The sequence below is a fragment of the Vulpes vulpes genome, unplaced genomic scaffold (genome assembly GCF_048418805.1).
Source record: "Vulpes vulpes isolate BD-2025 unplaced genomic scaffold, VulVul3 Bu000000755, whole genome shotgun sequence".
In the NCBI taxonomy this organism is placed as follows: Eukaryota; Metazoa; Chordata; class Mammalia; order Carnivora; family Canidae; genus Vulpes; species Vulpes vulpes.
This window is the reverse complement of record NW_027325692.1, coordinates 252985-278325: the sequence shown is the minus strand read 5'-3', so window position 1 is coordinate 278325 and position 25341 is coordinate 252985. Positions and strand designations below refer to the sequence as shown.

The 25341-nt window shown below is 38.2% G+C and overlaps 1 protein-coding gene across 1 annotated transcript in view; it reads right to left on the bottom strand.

The window, feature by feature from the left end:
- Positions 1-132: 132 nt before the first annotated feature.
- Positions 133-25341, bottom strand: part of LOC112912701 (midasin-like) — a 58042-nt gene continuing 32833 nt past the window's right edge. Inside the window, exons 12-18 of the mRNA XM_072745164.1 lie at positions 25003-25084; positions 20503-20598; positions 18575-18687; positions 17190-17338; positions 16232-16292; positions 8685-8896; positions 133-1414 (exon numbers count right to left, since the gene is read on the bottom strand). Coding sequence (XP_072601265.1) covers positions 1284-1414; positions 8685-8896; positions 16232-16292; positions 17190-17338; positions 18575-18687; positions 20503-20598; positions 25003-25084 — 844 coding nt within the window. The 3' untranslated portion in view covers positions 133-1283. The remainder of the gene's footprint in view (positions 1415-8684; positions 8897-16231; positions 16293-17189; positions 17339-18574; positions 18688-20502; positions 20599-25002; positions 25085-25341) is intronic.

Below are 25341 nucleotides of genomic sequence, written 5' to 3'. Positions count from 1 at the left end.
AATGCAGTGGTTGTAATACATAGCCTTATACATTTGCTAAAGAATATCAAAAGAAATCTTTCCTCTTCTTCATTGATTTATCTCTTCAAGTTCTGTTTCCAAGAGAACTGAAATATAAATCTTAAAATCCACTGTTGATACAACACCAGAAACTGTTTTATTATTAAATGACTTTATACTTTTGTTTTCACAATGATACTAACAGAATCTTCTATAAATTGAAAACATTAAAACAGGACAAGGGTATTGAACTCCAGTGTAATGCCAAGTCATGAAATAGATATAAACCCTATTTTGAGAGCACTTGACATCCTAATTGGTTATTTAAAAAAAATTCCTATTAAGATTAAGCTCTGATCACCAAATTTCCCATATTGATGGACATGATTGAGTAATCTCTCTCACCAAAACACTATCTCAAACAAGAGTCCCACCTCCTTTTAAGGTGTGGTCTAAAATATGTCACAGAAACAATTATTATTATTATTTTTAAAGAAATACCACAGTTTATTGAAGACTACAAATATTTTGTTACAAGTTGAAACTACATGCCTTCCAGAATCAAAAGCAACAGCAGGTTTGTGCACTGACGCTTCGGAGGTGCTGCACCACTTGAACTCGAAATGGGTAAGACAGGGTCAGACACATGAGGGAGAGGGAAATGGGGAAAGGGCAAGTTCAAAGCTCAGAAGGCAGAAACAATTTTTTAAAATAAGAATTTAAAAATCTTAAGCTGGGGATCCCTGCATGGCTCAGCGGTTTAGCACCTGCCTTTGGCCCAGGGCATGATCCTGTGGTCCCGGGATCAAGTCCCACATCAGCCTCCCTGCTTCTCCCTCTGCCTGTGTCTCTGCCTCTCTCTGTGTGTCTCTCATGAATAAATAAATAAAATCTTAAAAAAAATAAAAATAAATAAAAATCTTAAGCTATGAAAATTTTTTAGGTTGGTCCTTCCCACAGGGTGATAGGCAGAAAACAGCAGAACTACCCATTCACTGAAATAGAGAGTGAGGCTTAAAGTGAATAGATCCAAACCTACTACCCTTTCCCCCTCACTATGAAACCGAGTCCACTAGTTGTCCTCAACTGCAACTTCAAGAATAATGGTGCTCATCAAGACCTTATAATTTCCATAAAGGCTATTTTTCAGAAATCTCTCCCTGAAGTATTATTTCATTAGTGTTTATTAAGTCTTAAACACCAAGCACTAAAAATATCAACATAAAGATAATACAAAATAGTAGCCTGCCTAAACCTGAATTTTGTATCAAATCAACATTCCTTTAACCTAAATAACTGAACCAAAATACCTCTACAAATGCAAACAATAGGGCATTTTCAGTCATTTTCATCTGTTGTTGAGCATGGTTGAGTCTAAGACCAAATGCTTCCCATTTCTCTTTTAGGAGTAACCCTAGAAAAGAATAAGGACAAGAATTTAACATACACTTTAGGTTGTAAAACATAGAACTTAAACACACACAAAAAAACAAAACTCACATAAAAATCAAACATCTTAGAAGTATAAAAAAATAAGTTCAAATACTTACATAATGTATGTTTCAGCCACAATAGTAACTAGTTCACTTAAATGCATATGTACGTTAGTTAATTCTTTCACCCCTCATAACAGCTTCGAAGTAGATACCCTTATTCCCATTTTATGAACGATGAAACACAGAGAAGATAACTAAACTACCAAAAACCCTTTGGCTGTAGAATTCAGCTTTTTGGATATAATTTATTTTCTAAGGAAAGATGACTTATTGACCAATAAGTGGTACTTGTACATCAACATTAACAACCATGTTTTTATCGAAATCATGCCTAGAATCACAGGAGCAGCAATACTTCAGAATTAGTCATCTCTCCCTTAAGTCCTACAAAGCTCCAATTTCTACTGCTTCATTCTTCCCCAAACTCCTCCTAATTCTGTAAGGGAACCCAAGTTTATCTGCCTGATGTGCAGTGAAGCCAATCACAAAGACACCAAGTGTGCAGCAAGAATTTATTTAAGAGTCAGCCCAATGAGGGGACTCTGAATAGAAGCCTCAATCCACCCTTCCCCAAGAAAGATAGGAAAATTTAAAGGCAAGTGAAAACAGGTCTGGGTAAAAAGTTGCATCTGTGGTTTTAGTCTGCATCTGCACTTATTATTGGTCCCACTAACCCTCTGTTACCAGTTTCAATCCCCACTGTCTTTTGAACATGATTCACTCGAGTAAATTGGGCTAACAGTTCTAACTACTTCCTACTGAAACAGGGTGCAGTTTCAGGGTCTGAGGAATCAAACAACTTTGTGCTTTCTTGGAAATATTCCCTAGCACTTGGCTTAACATGTACATTCTGCTTGACTAAACAGTAGTTTCTTCTTTGGTTGCTTTCAAGCAACATCAAAGCTGACATATCCAGCAACCATACAAGTTACCAGAAGCAGCTCAAGTCCTTTACCTCCATGCAGCAACTAACCTTCATCAAGAATAAGGAGCTTTACAACTTGGGAAAGAGCTGTATCCCCAACACTCTTTCTTGTAACTAAATCTCATTTTTCTGGTGTGGCTGACAACTGCATTATCACCAGTCAATTCTTTCACAGCAATGCCTGGAAGCTCTAGAAGTTTGCTGAATCTGTTGCTGGTGTTGGAAGTAGTGTTAAACACAATTCACTGAATTCTACTGAATCTCCTTCCTTTAAAACCCAGCCACCTGATCTAAGTCTTGGATATAAATTGGTTTTTCCTCAAAGCCAAATAGCATTAGTTCACAGTAGGCGTTGGCATGTGACACCAATGACACTAGTAAAAAGCTGAATGCAAGAAATACTTAACTGTGGAGAAAAACATTCTTATACTGTACAACAGGTGGGTCATAAAGTGCTGTCATAACACCTCCTACTCTGACCAGATGGGTTCTATCAGCATCAGTGGCCACCATCTGTGTATACCCCCTGGTCATTTTTCTGCATGTCCATATTCAGACCCTTGTGTAGGTAAAAGCAGGAAATCTGGCCACTGTTTTTCTATTAGAGACACAGCTCTTCTTACAGTGGCACTTTAAGGATGTACAAACACCATCACCTGTTGTCCAGCCTTTATTGCTTGTGGATTCAACCTGATGTAAAGTATATAGCAAATCAGTAACCCCAAGTAATAACACTCCTCTGTTAGTCTGTCTCTTAAAAAAAACATCTTAAGATATATTGGGGTGAGGCACGCGGGTGGCTCAGTCAGTTATATGGCCTACTCTTGGTTTTAGTTCAGGTCATGATCTCAGGGTTGAGATGAAGCCACAAGTCAGGATCTGCGCTCAGCAGGGTGTCTGCTTAAGACTCTTTTCTCCTCTGCCCCTCCCCCCATCCTCACTTGCTTGCTTTCTAAAAATACATAAATCTTATTTAAAAAAAATCTGTCAGAGCTCACAAGAACAGTTAGCAAAATTTTCGTTCCAAAGATAGTGGGTGAAATCGATACTCAAGGTGTGCCACCATCCAAGGTTTGGGTGATCCCGGCTCTTATGGTTTTTTTTTTTTTTTTTTTTGTCTTTCTTTCTCAAAAGTCAAAAGTCCCCTTTCCGGGGGCACCTGGTTAAGGCTCTGCCTTCAGCTGAAGTCATGATCCCAGGGTCCTAGGATCAAGCCCCAAGGATCTCCCTCTCCCTCTGCCACCCCACGCTGCTTGGGCTCTATGTCAAATAAATGAAGTCTTACCAAAAAAAGAAAGAAAGAAAGAAAAAAAAAGACCCCTTTCTTTCCAACTAGCTCCATGAGTATGTACTGGTGAAAAGGGCTTCAGCTTTATTGATGTTACCACAGTATAGTGAACTTCCTTGTATATGGTTACAAATTAACATTCTTCCCTTTTCACAGATTTTTTTTAGAAAAATATCACAATCGCTGCAGCCCTGGTGGCTCAGCAGTTTGACACTGCCTTCAGCCCAGGGCCTGATCCTGGAAACCAGGATCGAGTCCCACGTCAGACTCCCTGCATGGAGCCTGCTTCTCCCTCTGCCTGTGTCTCTGCCTCTCTCTCTCTCTGTCTTTCATAAATAAATAAAATCTTTTTTTTTTTTTAAGAAAAAAAAATATCATAATCCAACATTGTTTCTTGTTAGACTGAGTTTAATTGTTCTGGACCTTAGGTAAGAAGTTTGCTCCATATCTCACAAACCAATCTTAGTCTTCAAAATAGGTCAGTTCTGTTAAAGAGTTGTCAGCTCAGGAGACTGTCCTGCAGGTGGGCTCTCAAAGTTAGACCAGGTAAAGATGCTTTGTAAGCAAGGTATCTGTAAGCACGGTATCAAGCTGCTATTTCCAAGGGGCTTTATTGGCTCCATAAAGTCAACCTACTTCTTTAATGCTGTCTGGTCACATTTGAGTCTATGCATTTCACCCTCAAACACCCTCAAATATGACATTCCAGTCAAAGCCTTGGTAATATAACCAATGTTTCCAGTGGCATCCTATTACACGGAGAATGGATTCTTAGAGACCTTATGCTAATAATTATAATATATGCCACGAAAATATAAGAATTTTCAGAGAATTTCTGAATTCTGGAGGAAAAAATAAATGTTTCATATTTTTTTTACAAAGGAATATTATATTAAATTCCTGTGAGTCATAGCTGAAGAGAAAAAGTTCCCTTAAATCTGTAAGAGCAAATATTAGAGAACCAGAAATATTTCAAACAAAAGTCATAAAAAATATATAATCATTTTTCTCAGTTCTCTTAGTCCCATGTTATTCTGTTTGAATCTAGTTCTTTCATTAGTTCAGAAAATTTTACCTTGTTCAGTTTTATCATCTTAAAGATATCAAAAAGCCTTATTTGTCAAAAGTCCTTTCTATGAATTGCCTTTAAGCTGAAACATACTTGCAAGATCATCAACAATAACTATAAATGGCAAAAGGCTCAAAAATGGCCATGGTTAAAGATCTGATCAGAGTTCATTATAATACAGTTGACAGGGAAATATAATTATTACTGGGCACACAACATTTTAATAAGTAGAATTACAAGTAATGTACCAAGTTATATTAAAATCTTATAACCTGGGATGCCTGGGTGGCTCAGTGGTGTAGCGCCTGCCTTCAGCCCAGGGTGTGATCCTTGAGTCCCGGGATCGAGTCCCACATCGGGTTTCCTGTGTGGAGCCTGCTTCTCCCTCTGCCTATGTCTCTGCCTCTCTCTCTCTTTCTCTCTCTCTCGGTCTCTCTCATGAATAAATAAAATATATTTTTTTAAATCTTATAACTTAAGAAGGTTTACCATCCTTTCTTTGACAATGCTTCCATGTAATCTGACATAACAAACAAGCCTAATTAGTAAAAAAGACTTCATTTAGAAGTTGAATTTTGGGAAATTTGTCAGAAGTATCAGAAAGTTTTGAAGCATATGCCAAAAATAGGATTATAGATCATTACAAAACTTAGTAACCTATTTAGCCAAGGCAGCAATAAGAGATTCTAAAGGTTACAGAATACAAATACAGAAAGTTACAGAATTGTTAGCAACACTGAGGACTTTTAATACTGAGAAGATGCAACTTTCTTGAGTAATCAAGGATTTAATAAACACAAAACACAGAAATTTGTTTTTCTAAGTAGATTAAAGATAAAAACCTGTTTATAATTTATTAGACCAATAACCTAAGGAAACTGTCATTTTAACATGAAAACCTAATTCCAATTTGATGCTGGTATACTTCTGATATTAAAGATTACTTGTTCCAACAAATGAATTCTTTAAAAATTTATAGAGTCCCTTCCTTTTTCCTGTCATCTCCCATGCTGACATACACTTATCAGGATAAGGATACCCAGGACACAGCATGGATCTGAGTTCTTGCGGTGGGTGTAGTGATGTGCTGACCAGAATCTCCATCAGAAATGAAGGACTCTCAGCTGCAGGGGTGCTGCCAACAGTCCTCAACTCTGAAATGCCACTGAGGATGGCCTTGACTAAAGACAGCTGCCTTACCAAGGGCATGCCCTCTTCCCAGGTGGTCACATCCAATAACTATTATAAAAGTCCAGTCCCAATTTTGCCCCAATTTAGGATGGTTCTGAAGGGGCAGCCCCGGTGGCGCAGTGGTTTAGCACCGCCTGCAGCCTGGGGTGTGATCCTGGAGACCGGGGATCGAGTCCCACATCGGGCTTCCTGCATGGAGCCTGCTTCTCCCTCCACCTGTGTCTCTGCCTCTCTCTTAGCTCTCTCTGAATGAATGAATAAATAAATATTTTTCTTTTTTTTTTTAAAAAAAAGGATGGTTCTGAAGGATAATCCAAATTTGAAACTCCTCAGAGAATCAGCTAAGCTTCTGTTGATATTGTATCACTGCTCAACTTCTGTCTAATCTTGCTTTCTTACTCCCTTCTCCTCCCCAGGTGTTTATCACTCCCTAATAAACTTAATCTTAGTGCCTACCAAGCGCAAAATTCCTTTCCAAAGATTCCTTTCTCACAAACCTACAACTTTCCTCTTTACATTCACTTTTTGTCCTCAATTTTCCCTCTAAATAACCAGTCTCACTTTCCTTGCATAGTTTTTTCTCTGATCATTTCCATTAATTCTATATATTAGAATTCTTAACTCTTAGAAACCTTAAGTTTCTAGTGAAAACTAAGTAGTAACTAATTGTGAACTGTCTGTTGTACCAGCAGCATTCCTTAGACTGGTGAATTTATGATATTTAAGAATTTTTAGGGATCCCTGGGTGGCGCAGCGGTTTGGCGCCTGCCTTTGGCCCAGGGCGCGATCCTGGAGACCCAGGATCGAATCCCACGTTGCGCTCCTGGTGCATGGAGCCTGCTTCTCTCTCTGCCTGTGTCTCTGCCTCTCTCTCTCTGACTATCCTAAATAAATAAATTAATTTAAAAAAAAAAGAATTTTTAGAAATATATGCCTTATCTCAGCAATGGCACAAAACATGTTTACTAACAAACTCAAATATCTTTAGTTTCTCTGTAAAAGGAGGCCAAAAGCATATAAACCTATGTTTAGTAATTAAGGTTTTATCTTACTTAGAAATGATCTAGAGATTTAGTGTTTTTACTTAACTCATCATTTAACTTAGTAAAACTTTAGTTTTAGGTTACCAAGGACTTTGAAAATGACTTTAAAGTTTACCTATAAACCTTTTCATCTTATTTACAAGTTTGTTCTTAACAGTATGTTTAGATTACCCACGAAATTATAAAAGACAAAGTCATTCGTCCACGCTATATATATTTAAAAAATTGTATCAATTTATTTGACTTAAATAAATTTGACTTAAATAAATGCTGAAAATTCTAAAGATATGTCTATTTTAATTAAACCAACAAACTTAAATTATCTTTAATACCCAATATTTTTTCAGATCATATGAACTTGAAAACCTTGGATTAGTTTCTGAGTTTTAGAATGCCCAATTCTTATACACACTCGCCTTTAACTGAAATAGTGCTCCTTTACAAACTAATTTTAGCACTACCCAGAGGTGGAGAAAATATCTCATATTTACAGCATACATGAACACATATCCAAATACACAAACAAGGTACAAACAAAATCTTACAGAACAAATCCAATTACGAGATGGTATTATAATTTACGGATCACTAAGTGGTCATTCTTATCCAAGGTCTAATGAATATTACGGCCAAGCAATGTTGCAAAAAAAATCTTTTTTGTTTCATAAGTTCTTAACTACACATTGCCCAATTTTGGAGAATATAGCCCAAAGGGCTACATTCAGGAATCAAGTTGTCATTTCCCATTTTCCAATTAAAATGTGGCTGATTTTATCCAAAGATGACAACAAAAGCTGCAGCAACAAACCAAATTAAGCCCAGAATACCTCTATAAGCACTGGTTACTCCCTAATATCAGGGCTTCACCAACCAAAGCAAATGGCTTCCTAGTTAACCTTTTCCTAATCCAGCAAGGAAAGGAGGCTAAGAAAGTGAAGACAAATGGGAGAAAGAAATAAGCTCACTAAGACACATCTGTCCAAAGCAAAAACCATTTCCTTGCCACACCAGCTAAATTAAGCACTGAGGGCTGGCAGCACCCAGTCAGGGTAGGGCTTCAGGTACAATCCCTAAGACAAAGAGCCTAGGCAGCTGCTTGAACTTGTAACCAGATTTTTGTTATCATCTGGCAGCCCACGAACCACTGGCAAAAAGCTACTGGATGGATGGCTCACCAAATTCATAACTAAACCAAAGTTCATGTCTGACACACAGAAAAGCCAATTGAGTAAGCAGCAAGGAAAGAGATTTACTTAAGGAGGCAGCCAAGAAGCAGCTTATCTCAGGGTTGTAGGTCTGAGCCCCACTTTGGGTATAGATTCCTTGAAAAATAAAATCTTAAAAAAAAAAAAAAAAGGGCAGCCAAAATAAGGAGATGGAACAATAAGCCTCAAATCTGCCTTGCAGGGGAGAGGAGTCAGGGATGTTTAATGGAAAACACTGTGTATAGATTCCTTAAAAATTAAATCTTAAGAAAAAAAAAAAAAGGCAGCCAAATAAGGAGATGTAACAATAAGCCTCAAATCTGTCTTGCAGAGGAGAGGAGTCAGGGATTTTTAAACACTGCAGCCTCGTTTATTAGTCCCGTTAGCCTTGTGGTCACTGGTTTCAATTCTGCTAATTACACCCCAGCCTCATGACCTCCCACTAGTAGTATGGGTCCTATTCTTACCAGTTTCACTCTCTTTTTCATCCTTGTTGACAGCCGACTTGTGCACATGCTGCATTAGTCTGAGGAGATCCTGCCACCGTTTCTGCCTGTAACAGGTCTGAATATGTCCCAAGAACGTAAAGTTTTGCTTCTTAGAAAATGTCTGGGCAAAGAGTTCTTCAAATGCCTCCCATAAGGGCAGCCAAATAAGCTTACGGTCCACTGGTTTGTAACTGAAACAAAAGATAAATGTAATTCCAAAACTTCTGAGACTAAGAGAATTTAGAAATCATGTCTTAGAATATAGGAATTTTAATCAAATTTAATCAAAATCGGAAATAATACCAAATACTTTTAAAATCTATGTTAAAGTTTTATTTTTTTATAAAGATTTATTTATCTGAGAGAGAGAGACCAAGGTGGGGGTGTGGAGAAGGAATCCTCAGGCAGGCTCTCAGCTGATCAAGGCCAACATGGGGCTCGATTCCAGGACCCTGAAATAATGACCTGAGCCAAAAACCAAGAGTTAGCTGCTTAACCAATAGAGCCAGCCAGGTGCCCCATTTTAAAGGTTTAATTAAATTATAATCTATTTTCTCCACACTAAGTGTTTGAAGGGTCTATAATGAAGGTAAAAACTATTATTTGATAAACAGTATTATGAAAAAAATTGGAAATTCCTAGTTGGGCAGTAAGAGGCATGTCACTTATTTTACTAACATGTTTAAATAAACATCATTAATGATGTATTTTATTAAAATTAACCAAAACGTTTTCAGGATATTTTTAGAAGAAAATACAACTCTGAAATTGATTAACTTAAGCGAAGTGAACACAGCTCATAGCATCTCAGTTGATGGGGGAATATACTGCTCTTAAAGAGACTCTCTCTGGGAGAGAGTGGGCAGCAACAAAATCTTAGACATTGCAATGGTTTGTGGCCCTCCAAAGCTCAACATTTTATTACTTAGTATTTAGATTCTCTCTTATTCTCTAGCAATTCTCTGGTTGAGGAGCTAGAAAATTAATTCATATAAATTTTATTTATTTATTTTAAGCATTAGGCTCCAGACCCAGCATGGAGCCTAATTGCAGGGCTTGAACTCACAACCCAGAGGTCATGACATGAGTTGAGATCAAGAGTTGGACACTTAACTGAGCCACTCAGGTGCCCCTCTGTAAATTTTAATTTAATATTCAGGGTTAAGGATGATAATGAAGAGTTGAGAAACACTCCTGTAGCTAAAAGTTGCTCAAGCACCACTAATTGTTCCTGAAAAATAGAAGTATACAATTTTCTGTATCCTAAGATACTAATACTATAATTCAAGGACCATGACATAAAGTTTATTTCCAAGAAAAATAACTTGAGAACTGAAATACCAAGTATGCTTCAGAAGAGTCAAGCACAATTAGAGAACACATAGACCCTATTTACTCATTGGACTGTGAGGGAGGAACCATGAGATAAGTAAAACCAAGACCCTGACACTGAGTATCTATCAAAGAGTCGGATTCCAGAGAAAAAGTACAAGAACTTCAAACTCATTTATATTTAACAGCAAGCACGAACACATTGATAAAGACATTTACTCTATTTACTCAACAAAAATTTACTGAGTACCTGCTAGGTGTTAGGCACTGAGTAAAACAAGACTCACAAGGTCCTGCCCCACTGTAGCTCACAATCTAACGAAAGAGAAAATAAAAAATATACCTACTATAAAATACAAGTAGTGCTGTGAATATAAATAAAGGAGAGAGGGAGAAGAAGGCACTGATAATTCAGTTATGATAGTCAGAAAGGCTTTCTTAAAGATTGGAATTTGGGGATCCCTGGGTGGCGCAGTGGTTTGGCGCCTGCCTTTGGCCCAGGGCGCGATCCTGGAGATCCGGGATCGAATCCCACGTCAGGCTCCCGGTGCATGGAGCCTGCTTCTCCCTCTGCCTGTGTCTCTGCCTCTCTCTCTCTCTGTGTTCCTATCATAAATAAAAATAAAAAAAAAAAAAATCTTAAAAAAAAAAGATTGGAATTTGAAGGGGATTCAAATCAAGCATGGGGGCGGGGTGGGGGTGGGGAGGGCGGCAAGGGATGCCACTGAGACAACAGCACCTAGGTGCAACACGGAAAAGTGTGTGGCTGGAGCTCAGTGGCAGAGCCAGACAAAGGAAATTATGTCAGAGAAGTGCCAATGCTGGATTATAAAGGGCCTTAGAGATAAAAAAAAAAAAAAAGCCTTTGGAATATACTCTAAATTGCCTGAGAAGTCAATGCAAGGATTTGAGACAGAGAATGATGTGCTTGCTGTCCAACTTCTGATTACACCTTTGAAAGACGATTAACTACTAAATGGAAGAGAGACCACAGGGATATTAGGAGTACAAGGAAAGATGAGAGAGCTACATGCTGGAGCAAGCAAATGATGATGAACAGTAGAAGTAAGGAATTAAAAAAAAAAAAACACATTTTATTTAAATAAAATTGCTAGTCTTTAGAATGATAGTACACATGGAACCCAAAGCAAACTGAGGTAGCAGAGTAATGATTAAAAGTACATACACTCAGTATAGACTGCCTAGGTTCAAACATGAACCAGCCATTACCTTGAACAAGGTACTTAATCCCATGTGCCTCAGGTCTCTTGAGTATAAAATGGGGTAATAGTCTGTGCCTCATGGTTGCCAAAAACATTAGCACAAAGGACTCCAGGGTGCCTGGGTGGCACAATTAAGTGTCCAACTCTTGGTTTTGGCTCAGGTCATGATCTCAGGGTCCTGAGATCAAACCCTGCATCAAGCTCCATGCTTGGCAGGGAGTCAGCTTGAGGTTTTGCTTTCTGCCTCTGCTCCCAACCCCTCTCCCCCACCTTGCTCTCTCTCTAAAATAAATAAATCTTTTAAAAATAAAAAATAAAGGACTCTAAATAGTGCCTGGGGCAGCCCCAGTGGCACAGCAGTTTAGCGCCGCCTGCAGCCTGAGGTGTGATCCTGGAGACACAGGATTGAGTCCCACGTCGGGCTTCCTGCACTAAGCCTGCTTCTCCCTCTGCCTGTGTCTCTGCCTGTGTGTGTGTGTGTGTGTGTGTGTCTATGAATAAATAAACAAAATCTTAAAGAATAAAATAAAATAAACTATGAGATTAAAAAAAATAGTGCCTTGGGCAGCCCCGGTGGCGCAGCAGTTTAGCGCCGCCTGCAGCCCGGGGTGTGATCCTGGGGGCCCCGGGATCGAGTCCCGCATCAGGCTTCCTGCATGGAGCCTGCTTCTCCCTCTGCCTGTGTCTCTGCCTCTCTCTTCTCGCTCTCTCTCTCTCTCTCTGAATAAATAAATAAATCTTTAAAAGAAAATAGTGCCTGGAACATGAGTATATGTAAGAATCAGCTGTTATAATTATTACCATTATTAACTGGCTCAAGTTTATTGAATTCATGAAAGTATAGTAGCTTAATAACTACAAATTAGACTCAAAGAAACATTTGTTCATTTAAAGTGGAGCCTAAAAAAAAAAAAAAAAAAAAAAATAAAGTGGAGCCTAGTGACTGAAAGAGTTAAGTCAATATAAGTCAATTTTACAAGTGATGTAAAAACTGAATGTGTGTGTGTGTGTGTGTGTGTGTGGAGATAGATAGATAGATACATACATACATACATACACTTCAGGGATATCTGGGTGGCTCAGTGGTTGAGTGTCTACCTTCAGCTCAGGGCATGATCCTGGGTCCGGGATCGAGTCCTACAACAGGTTCCTTGTGGGGAGCCTGCATCTCCCTCTGCCTATGTCTCTGCCTCTCTCTCTCTCTCTCTCTCTCTCTCTCATGAATAAATAAAATCGGGATCCCTGGGTGGCACAGCGGTTTGGCGCCTGCCTTTGGCCCAGGGCGCGATCCTGGAGACCTGGGATCGAATCCCACGTCGGGCTCCCTGTGCATGGAGCCTGCTTCTCCCTCTGCCTATGTCTCTGCCTTTCTCTCTCTCTCTCTCGCTCTGTATGACTATCATAAATTTAAAAAAAATTTTTTTTGAATAAATAAAATCTTAAAAATATACACTTCAGAAAAGAAAAAAAAAACTGAACTGCAACACAAATATTCAGTGAGAACCAACCTGACACTTGAGAGAACATAACACTGAGAATGCATGTAAGAATTCATTTGAAAATGGCTAAAACAAAAGAAAATGACTTTCTAAAACTGTAATATGTGATAGAACAAAAAACAGTACATGCTGAGAAATGATAAACACTCTTCTTCAAGGGGCACATGGGTGCTCAGTCGGTTAAGCATCTGCTTTGGCTCGGGTCATGATCCTGGGTCCTGGAATCAAGCCCCATGTGGGGCTCTCTGCTCAGCGGAGAGCCTGCTTCTCCCTCTCCCTCTGCCTGCCACTCCCCTTGCTTGTACTTTTTCTCTCTTTGTCAAATAAATTAAAAAAATTTTTAAAGGGGGTGGGAGTAAGAAACACTTTTCTTCGTTTTAGAGTCACGATTCCAAGTTTATAAGCATATGCACTTCTGCCCTGCTCTCTTCTAGCAGATGTTTCTACGAGTGGCAAGAAAGAGGATAGGATGCAAGTTGGTCGCCCTTCCCTTTCTACGCGATCTTTACTTTTCCTCCGATTTTTTCTTTCCTTCATTGACAACTTCTCCAAAGGTACCTCTCCTTCTCTATACAGCTGTTTCTCCCTCAGAGGTTGCCTTTCCCAAGATAATCTCCTTCTCAATAGTCAGTACTGTGAACCTGTGCTCTGGGTTTTGCCATTTAGTCCTAGACTTTCTCCTTCTGGAATGATTTTATCTGGTTCATATAAGTCCTCTGTCTCCTTTACTCTTCTTTATGGAGTCTCATCACCCTCAACTCTGTTTGAACTTGGGTTCTCTACTCACAGGTAATCTAAAGGTCTATGTTCTGCCTACCAGAATAACAGGAGCACCTGGCTGGCTCAGTCAGTGGAGCATGTGACTCCTAATCTCGGGGTTATATGTCCAAGCCCCCATGTTGGGTGCAGAGATTACTTCAAAATAAAATCTTAAAAATTAAAAAAAAAAAAAAAAAAAAAGAGCTAAAATTAAATGGAGGGGATCCTGGCTGGCTCAATCAGTAAAGCATGCAACTCTTGATCTCAGAGTCATGAGCTCAGGCCCCACGTTTGGTGTGGAGTCTACTTAAAGGGGAAAAAAAAAAACCCACAAACCTAAAATTAAATGAAGGAAAAAAGTATACCAAGATAATACTAATAAAAAAAAACAAGAGGGTACATATACCAACAAAGATCAGTAGGCAATCTGCATAACATAAAACTCTGATGGTCTCTGAAGCTTAACTTTTACCAAGTGTTTTTAATCCTCAATAATAATCTTCTTAAAACCAATCTAAAGGATCTGGATTCACAAACCAAACTAATTAGGTTTATAAATTTTTTCATTTTTTTAAAAGATCTTATTTATTTATTCATGATACACAGAAGGCAGAGACATAGGCAGAGGGAAAACGAGGCTCCTCACAGGAAGCCCGGTGTGGGACTTGATCTCAGAACTCTGGGATCACGTCCTGAACTGAAAGTAGACACTCAACCGCTAAGCCACCCACGCGTCCCTCTTTCGTTATTTTTTTACAATACTATTTGACACATGCAAACTATGTTTAACATAAGTTATAAAACCTAATAAAACAGATGAAAGTAACAACACATCCCCAAAATAAAGTTATTACCCTTTCTAGATCCCATCTCCCTGCCAACTCTTGAATATTGTTTTCCACTCCCTTGTCTTTTATTTACTTTTTTTATTTTTTTTAAATTTATTTATGATAGTCACACACACAGAGAGAGAGAGAGAGAGAGAGAGAGAGGCAGAGACATAAGCAGAGGGAGAAGCAGGCTCCATGCACCGGGAGCCCGACGTGGGATTTGATCCCGGGTCTCCAGGATCGCGCCCTGGGCCAAAGGCAGGCGCTAAACCGCTGCGCCACCCAGGGATCCCTCCCTTGTCTTTTAAAAGTAATTTTGTCTCTCTTATATACAAAAATTCATAAGCAAGGGAATCATCCATGCATCTACAATATGTTATATACTAAAAGATCTGATTTATACTACTGTCCAGTAATACAAAAGAATAGGAAGCAATGCATATTTCCAATCATATAAAAATTGAAGCATATGTAAGTTTTCTGATAGCTGATGCTAACCTACTGACAAGGAAAAATGAATATATATTCTCTTTAGCAAGTTGGCACTAAAACAAAATTCCAGTTACCTTATTCTGATTCTAACCTTTTAATATTATCAATTGCATCAGGACACAAATAAGCATCTTTGTACTCACTATGTTTAAAACGACTTAAAATGGTTGACATAACACTATAAATTCTTACAAGAGACAGACCCAGTCCATGTTCATTTAGTACAAGCCTAGCCATTTATCTTAGGAATACATAACGAGAATATTCCTGCAGACACATATAGTTACAGAATAGAGAGAAATACATGGTAGTATAGATATACCTAGTTAAGTAACAAATTCTATGTTAGTGAAAACACATGGCCAAGTACTTCAATGAGGGAAAGGGGAGATTAAGTGTCAATTAATTGATAGAAGGAAAATAAACACAAGGTAGAAAGATCACCGGGGAAATAAAAGTAGAATTAGAGTAAGAAAGATAAGCCTCAGCTAATGGATCTTAAGATAATATATATTTAAAACATATATATAACATATATATTTAAAATAAATATTTAAAGCATTAAGTACATAATTACTAACATGTGTAGAACAGAATATAAATAATAGGTAAGAAAAGAAAAAGTACCAAAGGAAGCAGGATTCCAAAGTGGCACTCTACTCACAGCGAGGAAGGATATAAGACAAAGAGTATAAACAAAAAGTGCTGTAATGTGGTCCTCAAAAAAAAAAAAAAAAAAAAGATAAATGAAAGGTTTTCTGGCAGACACCATAAAGAGCAAAAAGGACAATAAATTCTACTTCATGCCTTTAACGATTTTTTTAAGTAACTGTTCTGAGTTAATAAGACAGATCCTAATATTGCTCAACATAAAGTATGCCAATAGCATCCATCAGCTTTACAGCTTTCAGCACAAACTAAAATTGTAACTGTAACATATTCAAAAATACCAACATGGAAGAAGGGCATTTTAATGACCTTTATGGGGTCCTAGGAGCAGCATTTAACCAAATAGTTACTTAATGTTTCAAAGATAGCTGAACTGCAAGACAGAGTCTAGCTTCAAGGCATTGTGACTCCAGAATGTAGGCTGATAAATGACTGGACACACAAATATTAGTTGGTTATATACTTGTTTTTTTTTCTCTCTCTCTCCATTCCAGCATGATCTTTGAAAGCAAGAACCTCAAGTGTTCTTTAAAATAAAAAGAAACATCTACACATCCAAGAGCTCTGCAATACAGTCCAATAAATAACCTGCTTGGGTGGGGGTAGGGGTGCACATCTTTGAACCTTTTTCTAAGGCTACTTTTGAACTTTAAATGGAAAAATTATTTGTTCCCTCAAGCAGAACATAAAGTAACAAGAAAATAATTTTAAATCATACTCACCCCCCAAGCAAGTCTGCAGTGTCACTTTGTTGATTCATATTGACAACCCTCAAACGATGGCCTTTTAAAAAGAAAGGGCGAAAGGGTCACTCTGAAAATGTCAAGACTAATTATATCCAGTGTGATCTTTAAGGATGTGTGGACATGAGCATAAGGCAAATCTTTAAGTGTGTATTTCTTCTGATCCTCTTATTTTACTTTCAGGAATTTCCCAACCATTCAATAATTTTCACCTAACCCAGAAAGATATGTGTAAGAAGATTCATTGTGTATTATTGCTGTGGCATCAGATAACTGAAAACAACGAAAAAATCCTTCAGTTAAGTCAATGTCGTCTATAAGTTAGAATTAAATAAACAGCCAGTATAGAATATTATTAATTAGCCACTGGAACAGAAATGAGGTAGTTCTATTTTTAAAGATGCCCAATGCATTTAGGAACTAAATGCAATACAAAGAGCATGATCCCATTTTTTTCAACATAAAACCAGACTTAAATGTTTATATGTTTGCAGGCCATAGATTAGAACCAAAAAAAGTTAATACCAAGCCATTAATAGCAGTTATTTCCAGGAGGAAAAAATTACATTATTTCCGAGGAAAAAATCTTCAGTGGTTATTTCCAGACAAAGTGGAGTGGTGGCACTTTTTAAACTCCCAATATTTTGTGGACTTTTTATTTAAGGGGACATAAAAGGGCAGCCCAGGTGGCTCAGCGGTTTGCCGCCGCCTTCAGCCCCGGGTATGATCCTGGAGACCCAGGATCAAGTCTCATGTCGGGCTCCCTGCATGGAGCCTGTTTCTCCCTCTGCCTGTGTCTCTCTGCCTCTGTGTGTGTGTGTCTCTCTCATGAACAAATAAATAAAAATAAAATATTTTAAAAAGGGGAGGTAGATAACAAAAACAGGCAATGTCAAACGTTTATCGTCTGGGGGCAGAGTGCTTCCCCTCAAGTTACCTGTAATGTGAGCCAAGTACTGGACAGTAGAGGTCTTGCCAGTCCCTGTCTCTCCCACCAGCAACACAGGCTCCCCTTTACTAACACACACTGCAAGCTGTTCAATAAGAACAGAGGACGGCCTTGTAGGAGCAAAAGTGAACTTCTCCCTGGGAATGGGAAAACAAATAAGCAGTCAGAGAAGCAGGCTACAAGTTTCTCTTAAGCATAATTTTGAGGAACCAGATTTTCCAGACTCCACAAAATGAGAAAACAACCCACAGCATCTGTTTTCATACTATAAAACAGGTATCCTTATAGTCTATGAGTTGCAGAATTCATCAATTCTACATTACACCCAATACTTTACTAGACTCCCAAGATTCAAAACATCAATAAGGTAGGATGTTATCTGTCCTAGCTATGTCATCCTAAGCCAATTACTTAGGCTCTCTTAGCCTTCATTTCCTCACCTGTAAAATTTGGATCAGAGTTACTATTTGTGTTGGGTTGAATAATCTTTCCCCAAAATTCATGTCCATCCAGAACCTGTGAATGTGACCTTACTTGGAAAAGGGGTCTTTGCAGATATAACAAAGTTAAAATCCTATCATACTGGGTTTAAAGGTAAGCCTTAAAATCCAATGACTGTTGGATTTTACAAGAGACTTAGAAACAAAAACACACACAAAAACAAAAACACAAGAAAGATGATATGACAATGGAGAGAGAGAGAGAGAGAGATGGAAGAGTGTAGTTACAAAAACAAGGAACACCAAAGACTGCTGGTAGCCATCAGAAGCCGGAAGGAGGCAAAAGCCTTCGGTGGAAGTGTGGCCCTGCCAACATTATTATGATTTCAGATTTCTAGTCTCCAGAGCTGTGAGGAAAGAAATGTCTGTTGTTTTAGGCTACCAAGTAATTTGTTATGGCACCTGTAAGACATTAATAAGTTAATTCATAAAGTTATTATAACTGCTACATAAGAAGACATATGCAAAGCACTTAGCACAATATTAGGCGTATACAAAGTATTTAATAAATGGTAACCAGATCTCAGAATCTAATACAATTCCAGCCTTCAAGGAATTAACAGACTAGCATTAGGACCTCGTCTAACTTCCAAGTGAGGCTTACTTTGTAAATACATGATAGTGAATAAAACAAAAAATACATTTTTCCTAGTTTCAAGTCCCTAATGACCCTCATCACCTCCTTTACCTATTAATGTCTAATTTTATAGACTATACTTTAGGAAAGCACTGCTTCTTACCATCCAGCACAGTAGAGAAGTCATCACTCACACAACACATTTTGCTCAGACACAAGGGGCTGGACTAGTCAGTCAGTCCTTCTATCATGTTCCTAACGCCCCACAGTCTCAGATTAGTTGAGAGACTATTTACCTCTGTATGTGGACAGCCTCACTTTGTTTCCGTAGAAGCCGTACTCGACCCACTTGCACATCTAGCTCATTGATCACAATTTCAGGTTTATAAAGCTGACAGAAGAATTCGGCCTATGGAAGGGGACAGAGTAAAATTCTGTATAGTCTTTAAAAAAAAGAAATTCTGTATATTCTTCAAACATTTCCTCGTCCATGTGGCTTATTATGCCCATCTAATTAGCCCTTTACTACTAAGGATTTTCTACTTCCAAGATAGGCGAGTTAGCTTTAATTATGTCTTTTCTAGAACTGACTGAATTTGGGCAGCCCGGGTAGCTCAGCGGTTTAGCGCCGCCTTCAGCACAGGGCATGATCCTGGAGATCCAGGATCAAGTCCACGTCAGGCTCCCTGCATGGAGCCTGCTTCTCCCTCTGCCTGTGACTCTGTCTCTGTCTCTCATGAATAAATAAATAAAATCTTTTAAAAATAAGTAATTAAATAAAATTGACTGAATTTCTGTTCATGTTTTTTAAAACATTGATTATGAAATACTTTCCTATAATGGTACTTTTTATTCATTCAAATAAGCCCATATCTGCCTATATCTAAAGTGAACATACAGACATATTCCAATAGCAAATGAACAGAAAGTTCTACTCCTAACTAAAATTTATGAAAAAGGGGATCCCTGGGTGGCGCAGCGGTTTGGCACCTGCCTTTGGCCCAGGGCGCGATCCTGGAGACCCGGGATCGAATCCCACATCGGGCTCCAAGTTCATGGAGCCTGCTCCTCCCTCTGCCTATGTCTCTGCCTCTCTCTCTCTCTCTGTGACTATCATAAATAAATAAAAATTTTTAAAAAAAAATAAATAAATAAATAAATAAAAATAAAATTTATGAAAAAAAAAAGTGTTCTTCACCTATACTTTTCTAAATTATTACTAAATATTCTAAAATATTAGATTCTAAAATATTGCAGGAAACAATGACTTGAATGAACCATGGTACATCTGACTATAGCCAGAACACAAAGAGAAGCTGTGACAGATGCTTCCAGGGTATCTACCAATAAGCGATTCTTCTCTTGTCCTTGTCACTAATCCTAAGAACCCATTTTGTTTAGATTTGGGGCAGGAATGAAAGGAGCAGTGAAGTGTTCAGGGAAAGTGAATCTCTCTTCAACCAAAAGGGATAAATACTGATCAGTCTAAGCCAATTGTGGTAGTTTCATTTCTTTTTTGCCTACTATAATTATTAATTATTTAAAGCCCATTTAGTAGGTGTTCTGTCACACCTGCAGCTAAAACCATCTCAACAGTTTCAGAATCGTAAGGAGCCCCTTGAACATAAGGTTTTTTTGAGTCATCTATTTGGAAATGGCAGATATCTGCCACAAGATGGGCCTCAGACATTTCTCTAGCTACCATTACCACTCTGAAGGGCTCTCTCCTCCAAAAATACATATTTTGAAATAAAACAAGAATGGCAAAATATTAAAAATCTCAGCAATGAACCTAAGTACTAGTCTTTGTACTATTCTTGGTATCCATTGGTACTACTATTTTCAATTTTTCTGATGTCTGACATTAATGAAAAGTTGGAAAAAATCTAATTGTGCCTAAAATCACAGACAAAGGTGTTACTAAAACAGTTCCAGTCCTGAGTCCACAATCTATGAAATAACACGTCCATTAAAACACTGGAGAAATTAATGCATACATGGTGATATAAGGTACAAGGTGACTCACTTTAAGAATGTAGAGCACATGGAGAACTACTTATCTAAGAGACAGTGAGAGCTTTATATCCATGAAAGGCAACAATGAAACTATCAACTTTGACAGAGGAAGTAGTTATTACAAAGGAACTATTAGATAAGGACCAGACTCTAGCAAGTAAATATCCCAGCTTCCTTCCAACAGAAAAGTAAAAATAGCACTGCATACCTTTTTCTTGGAAATGTTCAATTTGCTTCCAATTATTTCTGCCATTTTCAGTTTGCTTGTATGCTTAGAAAGCATTGCTGTGAAACAGTCCAGAGCCTATTAAAATAACGAAGGTCAATGCAAACTGATTTTTTTAAAATACTACATTAATCACAGAGCACCACTACCCTGGCCACAAAAAGGAAGCATATAAAACCCAGGAGAAACATATCTGCTAGACTAAGGAGAGTAGAAATAAGGTACCAGCCCTAGACTCAAGGGCCTTACCATAATACAGACAGGATAAACAAATGTGAAGGCTTTACTATCAAAATACTGCTGAATTAGAAAAAAAAAAAAAAAACCCACACAGAAAAAGCTTCATTTTACAGGGTACCTGGCTGGCTCAGTTGGTTAAGCATCTGATTCCTGGTTTTGGCGCAGGTCATGATCTCAGGGTCCTGGGATCAAGAGTCCCATGTTGTGCTCTGTGCTCAGCAGGTAATCTGTTGAGGATTTTCTTCCTCTCCCTCTACCCCTTCCCCTGCTCATACCTCCCCTCCTGCCTTCTAATTTTTTTAAAAAGCTTCATTTTACAAATTGAAATTCAGGCAAAAATAGAATTAGAGTTAATCATTATATGATTCATGAGGGAACTGACTCTTAAGCCACGAAAGTAACACCAAAAGATTACTTGCTAGCTGTAAAGGAAAATTCTTGATGCACACCCTAATGCAGTAACTCCATCTCAGCCAACTACTGACAGGCCAACCAGATATGTGTCTTCTGCTTTTTTTTTTTTTTTTTTTTTTTTGTAAGTAAAAAATGTGGGGCTTAAACTCACAACCCTGAGATCAAGAACTGAGCTAAGGTCAAGAGTCAGATGTTTAACCAACTGAGCCACTTGGGTGGCTCCAGATGTAGGTCTTCTGATGAAATGAAATATAAAGTATATATTACCACTAAAAATGAATTCTACCCAAAAAGTTTGAATTGGAATACATTAAGCATTTTAATAAACTTCTACTTACAGGAAAGACAAGAGAGAAAATAACAACAGAAAGGATACTATGAGTATAGTAAACAAGAATACATTTGGTTCTGTCACCACCAAGTGTAAAACATCAATAAACTTCATAAGCATTTAAAAAGAGAGGGAATTTATACAGTCCTTGTTCCTAATACCTGGCACAGAGTTTTAAAAACCCTTGGAATTACCAAAAATAAGAAGTGTCTTTTGTTATTCACTAAGGCCCCTTTGGACCATACTTAAGTTTATTAAGCTAAGCAAGGTGTGGGACACCTGGGTGGCTCCCGGGTTGAGCGTATGCCTTTGGCTCAGGATGTGATCCCTGTCTGAGGATCGAGCTCCCAGCGAGGAGCCTGTTTCTCCTTCTGCCTGTGTCTGCCTCTGTCTCTCTCATGAATAAATGAATAAAATCTTAAAAAAAAAAAAAAGTTTAAAAAAAATTTTAATATTTTAAAAAATTTTAAGCAATTTTTAATTGCTTAATTAAATTAAGCAATTAATTGGTTAAATTGCTTAACCAATTAAAATTTTAATTGCTAAGCAATATGACTCTTAATGGGCCTTTAGATAGTTTAAGGAGGGACTGGCCAGGTCAGAAAGACCAAGCACTGACTTGGAGGGTTGAAATTTTCAGCTCCACCACTAAGGGAGGGAGGAGGGGCTAGAAATTATGCTCGATCATATGGCCAATGACTTAAGACCTAATAAAATACTGGACATCCAAAGCTTGGAGAGCCTAGCTGTTGGTGGACATATGGATATGCCAGGAAGCTAGCACACCCTAACTAACTATGCTCAGGACCCTTGAGACTTTGCCCTTTGTCTCTTCCATTTGTCTTTAAGTTATATCTTTTATAATAAAACCATAACCCGTACTTTAAGTATAGTGCTTTTCACGGAGTTCTGTGGGTTGACTATTGAACCTGAGATGATCATGGGAACCTCTGAATTTATAGTTGGTAGGTCACAAATACAGGTGGCCCCCAAGACTTGCAGCTGGAGTCTAAAGTGGGGGTAATCTTATGGAGGCCTTGAGCATTTGATTCTTGATCTTGGGGTCCTGAGTTCAAGCCCCAGGTTGGGTGTAGGGATTACTTAAAAATAAAATCTTCGGAAGGAAGGGAGGGAAAAAGGGAGGAAGGAAGGAAGAATAGAGAGAGATCTAGAAGGAGATACACCAAGGTATTAAAAGTGTTAGGGAATGTCTGGATGACAGCTATTTTTTTTTAAGATTTATTTATTATTTATGATCGACATAGAGAGAGGCAAAGACACAGGAGGAGGGAGAAGCAGGCTCCATGCCAGGAGCCCGACGCGGGACCCGATCCCGGGTTGACGGCTATTTTTATCTTACCACTTTGCTTTCCTATATTTCCCAATTTTCAACAATATATATATATTGTTTCTACATTAATAAAATACCTGTATACAAAAGTTCAGAACACTATTTGTCATAGCCAAAAGGTGAAAACAACCCAAATATCCACCAATGAATAAACGGATAAACAAAATCTGTTATTATCAATATAATGAAATGTTATTCAGCCATAAAAAATAATTCAGGCTACAACATGGATTAACTGAGAGAATATGCAGAGTCAAAGAAGTTAGATACAAAGGTCACATATTCTATGATTCCACTTATATGAAATATCCCAAATCAGCAAATCTATAGACAGAGATAATGCCACAGTTTTATTTTAAAAGTGCAAAACAAGGTCATCTCTAGAAAGATGATAAATTTAGGGGAATGAAAAAGTGAGTTCATGGGAAAGAAGAACAAGATTCAAGGACTGGCACACAGCATTTCAGGGTTCAGCTCACCATAAGTGAGAACTCCAAATGTGGTTTCTTTCTACTGATACTAACTTTGCCAAACACAACAAGAATGCAATGCAAACCAAACTGGGTCACTACTCTCCTCAATCCCAAATGACAGAAACCAGAGTTAGTTACTTACTTACTTAATTTATTGAGAGAGAGAAAACACCTGATGTGGGGCTCAATCTCACAACCTTTGAAATCATGATCTGAGCCGAAATCAAGAGTCAGATACTTAACCAACTGAGCCACTCAGGCACCCTTAGAAACCAGAACACTTTGGGATACCTGGGCGAGTCAGTGGTTGAGCATCTGCTTTTGGCTTGAGTCATAATCCCGGGGTCCTGGGATAGAACCCTGCATCAGGCTCCCCACAGGGAGTCGGCTTCTCCTTCTGCCGATGTCTCTGCCTCCCTCTCTGTGTCTCTCAAGAATAAATAAATTAAATCTTTTTAAAAAAGAAACAAACAAGAACGCTTTATAATCAAAATTAGTGTTTTGGGGATCCCTGGGTGGCTCAGCGGTTTGGCGCCTGCCTTTGGCCCAGGGCGTGATCCTGGAGTCCCGGGATCGAGTCCCATGTCAGGCTCCCAGCATGGAGCCTGCTTCTCCCTCCTCCTGTGTCTCTGCCTCTCTCTCTCTCTCTCTCTCTCTCTCTCTCTCTCTATGTCTATCATAAATAAATAAATAAATCTTTAAAAAAAAAAAAAAAGTAGTGTTTTAAGAGCCCACAGCTCTTCAGACAGTATCACTTTTATTTTTAAGCAAGCAGGAATAAATATCTCCCTGTTCTTATTGAATATGACAGAGTTGTAATTCAAGGGGGTTTCCCTTCTGCACAACACATTTTTTGCCCAAGCCCAGCATACAAGGCTATACTTTGTAACCCCTATGTAAATTTCTCTGGACTAAAGTAATAGGCCCTACCAAGAAGTGGAAAGATCAGACAAATACAACTCTTATCAAATAGATTATGAAATTTTATGTAGGAATAAATACTGAGCATTTTTTTCAGTAGGCTCCATACCCAAAATGGGGCTCAAACTCATGACCTCAAGATCAAGAATCATATGCTCCACAGACTGAGCCAGCCAGTCACCCCTAATACTACACATTTGAGAAACACTTTATATTTCACAACATTACTGTCACCTAGGAGATTTTCTTTTCATTTTATCTGTAATATTTCAGTGTCTGCTTTACTGTATCTAAACTATCCTTATGGGATCCCTGGGTGGCACAGTGGTTTGGCGCCTGCCTTTGGCCCAGGGCGCGATCCTGGAGACCAGGGAGTGAATCCCACGTCGGGCTCCGGGTGCATGGAGCCTGCTTCTCCCCCTGCCTATGTCTCTGCATCTCTCTCTCTCTCTGTGACTATCATAAATAAAAAAATTAAAATTAAATTTAAATTTAAAAAAAAGTTTAAAAAAAAATAAAAATAAACTATCCTTATTTATAATTTATAGTAACCTGTTTTAAAACTAAAAACAATATTATGCCCGTATTAATATGCCCAGTTAGTTTTAAGGCAACATTAGTTGAGTTTTAACTAGCTAGGGATAATAAACACAAAAGAAAAATTCTGATAGCAGCCAAGAGACAGAAAATGACAATGGAAATCAACAGCCTCACAGGATAGAAAGAAAATAAACATGAAGACTCTATCTTACCTCTTGAAAAATATTTAAGGATGCTGATGAAGACAGACTGTCAAAACAATGGACAATCCTATTACACCAATTCAGTAGATCCCTTTAAAAAATAAAAACAAAAACAAGGAAATAAAAGACCATAGGTCAAAGACATCAAAGCCATCAGAGTTCAATTCAATCCACCTAAGTCTGGGGAACACATGACAATGAAGTCTCTCTGTTTCTCTGGCATTGTAAAGATAAATAGTGCAGGGGATAGAATAAGTGAGGGACCCCACCTATTAGGAAGTGATCTGTCACATATATTATCCCAATCCATGCCAGGTAAGGTTGGGGAGAGTGGGACAGCAACTAACT